At 41.3% G+C, this 8313-nt stretch overlaps 1 protein-coding gene across 4 annotated transcripts in view; it reads right to left on the reverse strand.

Annotated features, from left to right (window-relative positions):
* Positions 1 to 110: 110 nt before the first annotated feature.
* Positions 111 to 8313, reverse strand: part of dhx36 (DEAH (Asp-Glu-Ala-His) box polypeptide 36) — a 37026-nt gene continuing 28823 nt past the window's right edge. For 3 of the 4 annotated variants that reach the window (XM_008425856.2, XM_008425855.2, XM_008425854.2), the window contains 3 exons: positions 7023 to 7143; positions 3280 to 3432; positions 111 to 3174 (listed from right to left, as the gene is read on the reverse strand). In XM_008425856.2, the coding sequence (XP_008424078.1) occupies positions 2941 to 3174; positions 3280 to 3432; positions 7023 to 7143 (508 nt within the window). In that variant the 3' untranslated portion in view covers positions 111 to 2940. The remainder of the gene's footprint in view (positions 3175 to 3279; positions 3433 to 7022; positions 7144 to 8313) is intronic. The other variant, XM_017308255.1, reaches the window with a different exon arrangement.

Below are 8313 nucleotides of genomic sequence, written 5' to 3' on the forward strand. Positions count from 1 at the left end.
AACTCATGTCGCTACAAGCTGTTTCAACCAACAGCCGAGCAGAAGATCAAATCGAAATCCATATGTAAATAGAGCTCTAAATACTCATAGCTGATTAAAAAAAAAATTAAAAAACAAAACAAAAAAACAAATTACAGCCATCAGGGAAGAAGAAGGGATCTATTATGGCATCCAGTCGAGCAGAAGGGCCAAGTATCTGCACTCCAACTTGCCGTTTGTCAGCGGTTAATGTCACCCTCATGAATCAGACTCTACATTTACGTCTCAAGCACCATCATTCTCCCCCCGCCCCCAACAGAGAAATATCACTATTGATGCAAGCCAGACGCGGCGGTGTATAAATAATCCCATGTATGTATATTTTATGAATGCATGTGACGTTAAAGAAATTGTGCGTCTGCCGTCGGTGAGACCAGACCCCTGCCTGGCCCCTGCTTTTAATGCGATTGTCCAGTGTGTGAGTCATCATTTATTGTTGCCCGGCTAAAGGGGAAAAAAAAAAAAAAGAAAACAATTTGGCGATAACACAATTTATCAAGCCAACAGCTCTGGACCCAACAGTGATGTTGACCACAAGCTGAGGTTTTGTTGTACAGAATAAGCCCCTCTCCATCCCGCCAAATGGACACGCACCTCTTGTGTGGCTTTACGTTTGCACTCAGGAAAAAAAAAAAAAAAATTGATGCAATTGATGAACTTCTTTTGCTTCAACATATTCCTCCTTTTGTAACTATTTTCAAAAAAAGAGACAAAAAGCAACAGATTTGCATGTGTAAATATGTACAGTAACATTTGTGTTTTCTTGAATACAGATTTATATCGGAAGAAAAAGCAATTTTGATTAGTCTCTTAATAAAAGTGTAATTGCTCTCCGTGTCGTTTTCCAAGTGATCATTTCATTCTGCATGTTGACAGTCAGATGCTCTTGCACACTGAACACATGAATCTGAATCATTTATTGGAAATTAAATGTATTGCCGTAGTTCAACATTTTAAATAGGAATACAAAACCTAAAAAAAAAATCAATTCATATTTTAACAGATATTTTGCGCGGCAGGTGTGTAAGTGGGGAAAACGTCGTCGTACCTTGTGCGGCACGTGAAACCTCTGGCTGCTTTGGTAGTGCAAGATTTAGTACAGGCACAGCTTGAACACCACATAATAAACCCGTTTCAAATCAATAGCCCAATGTTGTCTGATGCAGGAGTTTAATCATGTTCAGTGCTCTACAGTCTCTCTAGCAAATTGGCAACAACAAAGTGTAGCAACACCACATTGATGTCGACAGAGTTAGTAAGCATTTTAAATCCACACATTTATATATACATTATTTATATGTACATGCTTACTGCTGCTGATAATGCATGGTGTCAGATCACTTTAATAACCAAAAGCTATTTTTACGTCTTTTTGTCAGTGAATACATTGTGAAATAAATTTGTTGATCAAGTGTGATGGATCTCTCTTAATCAAGTGTCTGCGTGAGGTGGGATGAGATCCAGAAATGCTACATAATTATACATGCAGGTAAAAATAAAAAAGCAAACAAAAAAAAAATTTCAGAAGGACACTTTTTTGTCCAGAGGAAGGCACTCTTCCACCACCTAGTGTCTATTCAGAGAAATTACACACAAAAGACTTGCGCAGCATCTCGGTGCAAACACTGAAAGAGCTACGATTCCTCGAAGTACAGCCGGTCCCGTCTCGCAGACATCTTCACCCTTGACTCTCCAGTTCAGTTTCATCACCAAGGTGTGTGAGCCAAGGAACCTGGCAGTTCAAAATGCCGTTTGCAAGCATATTAATGGAACACGGAGTGGAAGGATAAGCTGAGGTAAGAAAAGGAGCGACTGGAATAAAAAGGAGAGCAAAGCTCAGGCAAGAGTTTGAGAGAGATTCACAATATGTGATCCGCAACTGGAGTCTGTGCTTCAAGAGAAAGTACACACAGTGGTACTGAAGAAATGGACTGCAACATTTGCATTCCCCGTGTTAACCCAATTCTGGACAAAAAAAATGTTAAAAACCTAAGCTGTAGAGATAAAAGTGGGTGGTAACAGTAAACGTTCAACTGTATTTCAGGACCCGGGTGTCGGTTCGGTTGAAGTGAACTCTGGTGCGGTTCGAATGCATATGTGAAAGCCAAGCGGGCCGGAGACAGCTCCAAAAGCAAGAAGCAGGCTGCGGCAGAGGGTATTCTGGGTAAATAAGACCAAAACGAGCGTGCTGGCTTATTTCTAGTAGGAGACAATTACTTTTACGAATGACAGGAGAGAAATCCTTCAACTTAAAATCTGACATTAAACCATTTCTGTTTTCAGTTTGCAAGAAAAGAAGTTGAGCTCATGTCTTCTTCAGAGGCTTTCGTGTCGTTTCCTTCAATGATTCTTGCACAGCGCCACCACAGGGTGAACAGGTTTTTCACGGGGTTTGGATCCTTTGACACGGTGCAGCCAGAATGCGAACCGAACCAGCTGAAAATGGAACAAATGTTGCCATTTCGATCCCTAATCGAACCCACTGTACCAAACTATCATGTGTGAAAACACCCTTTCTCTAGGCATTTAACTGAAAAGGTGGTAGACGTCGCACAGAGTGATTTTAAGTAGCTTCTTTATTGCATAATCAATTATGTGGAAAAAAGGTGAAACTTTCCCAAACATAAAATGTACAAACGAAACAAAAAAAGGATGCATACAGACAGGTTGGTCCTTGAATAATCTTAAAAAAGCGAAGCACGATTCATTTTCATTTTTTCAGCACTAAGCCTTCCGTGTTTGGCCTTCAGCATCTAGGGAGAACTAAAGTTTAAAACCAAGCAGAAGCATCAAGGAGGCCAGCTGTCTATCATAAATATTCCAACAAACTCATGTCTGGAGATGCAGTCAGTCATCGCAAAAGCCTCCTCTCTTCATTGCCAGCCAAACGCCCGGTCACTTTCAATCATTGTCGTCGTCGTCGTCATCATCGAAGTAAGTGTGCCTTCCGCTGGGAGCAGACGCCCACGTCCTGCCGTCGTCCTTGCTGCTGCCTGCGGGCCTTTCCTGGGTAGTGATGAGGTCTATGATGGCCGTGATGACGGCGCAGTCTTTGGACTGACGGTTATCCCAATCCACAGGAGCCGGGTTACTGATTTTGTCTTGCAGCAGCGAATCCAGCTCTCTCTTCAAACTCTGCAGGACACAAAACGGAGAGGGGTTAGAAAAAAATAAATAAAAAATAGGTAAAACAAACAACACGTTGGGGTAAAACGAGCATCTGGCGTCGGCTTGGATCACCTTAACGAGGTGAGCGATGCGCGCCGGGGACCTGAAGACGATCCAGCGGTCGACCGCGACGGTCTCCTGGTCCTCGTCTTTCTGGATGCTGATGTCTCCCCCGAAGAACAGCAGCGAGAACGGCGACACCTCGGTGCAGTCGTACAGGAAGATCTGAAGGGAGACGTATTCGCGCAATTACGGCATCGCTACAGCAGATTAGCACGTTTCGGTGACGGGGAGCGGCGTTGCTGCCGAGGCCGACAGCGACGCCGCGGTGTGGGCTGAAAGTGTCCCATTAGTGAAGAGAGAGGCTGTGCCAGTTTGAAATGTGTTTCGGTGCCTCTGGTGTGAGGAGAAATGTCATCCTGCCCCATCTGTGAATCTCCCTAATGTGCTACACTCTTTCTATTCATTTCACATCCTCGGCCGACAGCTGCTCATGTAAAGCAGTTCGCTCTGCGAGGCACGAAATGAAGAACTGAAAGCTTGAGTGTAACACTCCAATTTTTTACCTAAATAATAACAAAAAAAACCATGTCTTTTAAACCTAAAACAACAACTAAAATCGAAATAAAATCTTATTTTAGAAGAATGATGACAGAACATAAATAACTGCTCGTTTCATGAAGCCACTGCAAAGTACTAATCAATGTATTGACTTTGTCTGAACTCAAAATAATCACAATGTCTGCTAATTGCCTTCACCTACAATTAGCTCATCTTTATTTTACAAAGCTGTTAGTCAGAATTTCACATCATCTCATCAAGGCCATTGATAACAGAACATTCAGTGCCTTGAAAAGAAGTTTGGATGTAACGTGGTTTTCTCTGCACAAAGTCGAAACTATGGAACGAAACTCAAGTTAATTAGGGCGGCAACTGGCAATTATTTTAGTAATTGATTATTCTATCATTTGTTCCGACGGTTAATTGGATTAAAAAAAAATAAAATTGGCAAACTGCTGATTTTTCATTTGACCACAATACAATACAAAATTAGAAACACAATAAAAGATGCAAATGATTCCTTTTTAAAAAATAAAATAAACATTTTATTGCCAATTATGCTGTAACACAGCCTTCCTTTAGTGTATTCTAGATCATGTTGAAGCTAAAATAACGTGAAAAGCTCAGCATTTAACAGTATTTAAATGAATTGATTTATTCTTTTACACAATTTGAACCAGGTGAAGCTAAAACTACGCCACTTAAGGAGTTCTGGGTAATAACACATTTACAAACAAAAATGTTTTTTTTCCCATCTTAGACGGGAAAAAGTAAACATTTTTGTACAGTTTAGGCTAAATTACGGCTCTGAATATGTTCAGAGGGAAACGTCAGCAAACGTCCTTTTTTTGAGTCTGTATTCTCCAGTTAACGATTCATGACTAGATTAGTTGACACTTTTTCCAACAATCAATTCATCGCAAAAACTCCTACTATTATTTTTACTCAATATGTTTGCATATTCTTGAACAAGAAAAAAAAACAAAGAGCCAAAATTCCAGTCAGAATAATGCTAGGGACTCACGAGGTTTTCAGAAAGCAGGAATTTGCTCAAGGACATTTTATCCCAGCGTTAGTTCATGTTTATGTTCAGTTTCAATCTTATTCTTGATTTCCAGTCTTGTTGTTTGCTGCCTTATCATTCCATCCAGCAAAAGAAACAACAGCAAAACAAAACAAAAGTAATGTCATAGGTTCATGTTGACCTCTGACCTGTGCTGTGTATTGCCCAACAAGCAACGTGAAGCACATTCACTGCACTCAAGTTAAAAAAAAGAAAAAGAAGAAAAAAAAAAAGAAAACCCTACAGTGTCCTTTTAAAAAACACAAACTTTCTGACGATAAATTAAAAAGACAAAAAGGTCAAAACGAACAATATTTATATTCCAGCGGTATAAAACAAGCTGAAAATTAAGGGTCGAGTCAGTGGGAAGTAAATCAGCAGAGAGGGAGCCGGCACACCTACATTCACCCTGTAAGTCTGTGATGTAATGGATCACCGGGGACGAGTGCGTCAGAGGAGATCAAGTTTAACGTCATCGCACATTTTCCTCGGTTCCCCCCTCTTTTCTGCTTCTCCATTCTTCTGCCTCCTCCTCTCTTAGCGAGCAAATAACCTTGGAAATCTCACGCGGTCTGAATACCTCACACTGCGAGCGCAGCAGCGCGGCATTGAGCGAGAGGGGAAGAAGAATACAAAACAAAAGAAAAAGATTTAACTGCAACACACGAAGGTAAATTACAGCCCAACACGTTTTCTTCGTCGACACAGAGATGACGAAGGTCCAGGATGCAATCAGAGCGATTTCTCTATGAAACCTGGTTTTATTTCCTGCAGAGCAGCAGCTCTCGCACAGGACCAACAAAGACGCATAGATGAAGAAAACAAGAGTTTGAAGAAAGGTTTATTAAAAAAAAAAGGAAGACGCTTTTGAGTGTGGCGGTCAGGAATCGGCGTCGACCGCTTCGCCCCTCTGACCGCGTCTTGCATTGTGCCTGGAAGCTTTGAAGCCCAATAGCCTTTGAGAGACGGTTGAAAGGCGGCGTTTTTAATCAAATATTCATTAAGTGCAAAGCCGGCGTGGCACCGCCGCCAACCTTTAGCCACTGGTGCTTCCAAATCCTCTCACAGGTGCTCTTCAGAAGAGGCCAGGCAGAATCCCAAAAGCCGTTTTCTCACACGAGCAGAGATGTGCAGGAGAAAACACGAACAATACGGGCTTGTGTTTTTAGCGGTGGTGGTGGTTGTTCACGCCGGGGGTTTGACAGGTGGAGATTTTCCGCCAGCGATGCGCTCAAATGGCAAGATATTTGGGGAAATAAACCAAAAACGCAGCACAGGAGGTGGGACGTGATAAACCAAATATAGACGAGAGTCACGGTTCTGCTGATTCCCGACCTGTAAAATCGACTTGTCGCTTAAAGGATACCTGTCTGGAGGCACAAAATACACGGAAAGATCTAAAAAAAAAAAAAAAAAAGAAGGAAAGCAACACATCCTTCACCGATCTAAAGACCTCATGCTCCAGCAGACATGAGTTATGGAAGAGGGAAGTGATCTGAAAGCACATCAGCAGGTCCAAGTATAAATGGTTCAACAAAATAAAATGAAGAAAAGGGAAGTGACCTAGTCTTCTCTGCAAAGAAGCTGAAGTAAATAAAGACTATAGTTTCTACATGGTGAAGTAAAAGGCTTATTGCCAGTCATTGCAAATTGTCGGTTTATGCAGGCAAAGGTGGCACAGCCAGGTGTTAGGTGGAACAGGCAACGTTTTTGTTTTTAATAAAGTAATTTGAATACGGTCTGTTTGACTTTCAGAAATGAAATAATATTTTGGCTCATTTGGATTTTTTTTTTTTTCCATTTACAGAGGTTTGCTATAAATTCAAATTGTTTTTATTTCCTTTATTTAACCAGGTAAAACTCCCATCGAGATCTAGATCTCATTTTCAAGAGGGTTCGGAAAATGATAAATCAGTTTGATGATGTGAAATATTGAAGAGTGACAGAAAAGGAAAAAAAAAAAAAAAGCTGTAGGAAGACGAATACATTCTGATGACTCTGAACAGGCGAGGAGAGGAAAATAATCTCTGATGCTCCAGAAGATTGGTTAGAATGTCTTCACCTTCCCACAACCGTTAAACTAAATTTTGCAGATCAGAATTTCCTCAAGATGTCAGCAAACGACACTCTTTGCTCTCACACACGCAGTTTGCTCTACCGTTGTTACAAAACAAAACGTCCGTTTACTTACGCTGCTGGTTCTCATCTTCAGGTGGTAAATGAGCCATGTGTAGTTGAATTCCCTCTCTTCAGCATTGACAGATTTGGGATGGATGCAGACCTTTCCGTCGGTCTGGGTGTACACCTTGACCCTGAGGTGGACGAGACGAAACAGCAAGGCTTATATTCACGTTCTTGGTGGATTCTGCTTCAACAAGCAAAAACAACCGGTTTCTGTATTAAGGTGCTGCTAAATTAAGACATCGCTGACCCTTCCAAAGCATTACTAATTAAGGAAACATACACAGTTTTACAGAAATTGTGAACATTCAATTATCCGATTCAGCATCTTTAATCTCAAGTTGGTAAAATACGCCTTGCTGTACGGTTCATAAATGTATAGAAGGTTTTCAAAGGTTGCCTTAAGCCCAAAGCAGAACCACTGGGGCTCCATGCGAGTCACTTAAGAATATCTGGCTCAGAATCAAGGGCGAGTTTCAAAACAGAGGAAGAACGACCATTATTGAACGTGATTTGTGAATCCTACTCAGTCTGACTGATTCGCAGACCGAAGCGGGTTGATGTGGGTCGTCAAAGGTCAGGCAAGCCTTCCTGGGTAAAAAAAGCCAAGTAGTTTTCCTACAGAAGATGTTCAGGGTGAGATTCAGCAGATTTAGAAATCTCAGCACCGATTGGATGGATGGAGTTAATCTCTCGGAGTGGGGAGTTCGTTGGGCGTGTAACGTCTTCAGAGAGCGAAAGTTGTTGCTCTAAAGCCCCAATGAGAATCTCTTTGTGACTCTACAAACTGCCACGATTTTTGCAGTTTGCTGCAGTTAGCGCCTACATTACTTATAAATACTCCACACAACCCTGCTTTTAATAAAAGGAACAAAACAAAACTGAAGAAGAAGAAAAAAACACTCTTTAGTCAGAGGAATAGGAGGGTCATATGAAAACCTTGGGCTTGTTCCTATTGAGACTCCCCTCCATAGCAGAAAGTCCAGAGTTCATTTGAGAATTTTTCTGATTTAATTGAATCCATTTTTCCTCTACAAGTAATATGTACCCAGGGCCACATTGGCAGCAGCACAATCCCAAGGCATGAAAAAAATAAATAAATAAAAATCGGGCTTCGCATTCAAAAGTTGGGCCAGGGGATCTTTTGATGAAACATCACAAACATTCTCTAATTACTTCTCAGCTCTTTGTGACCAGAAAGTTATATTTATGCTTTAATCTTTCACAGCGAAAACCGTTTCCTGGGGCTGGAATAGGAGGTGAAGTCACAGGACAGATTTGCTTCTTCTGACTTTGTGTGT

The sequence above is a fragment of the Poecilia reticulata genome, linkage group LG13 (genome assembly GCF_000633615.1).
Source record: "Poecilia reticulata strain Guanapo linkage group LG13, Guppy_female_1.0+MT, whole genome shotgun sequence".
NCBI classification, from domain to species: domain Eukaryota; kingdom Metazoa; phylum Chordata; class Actinopteri; order Cyprinodontiformes; family Poeciliidae; genus Poecilia; species Poecilia reticulata.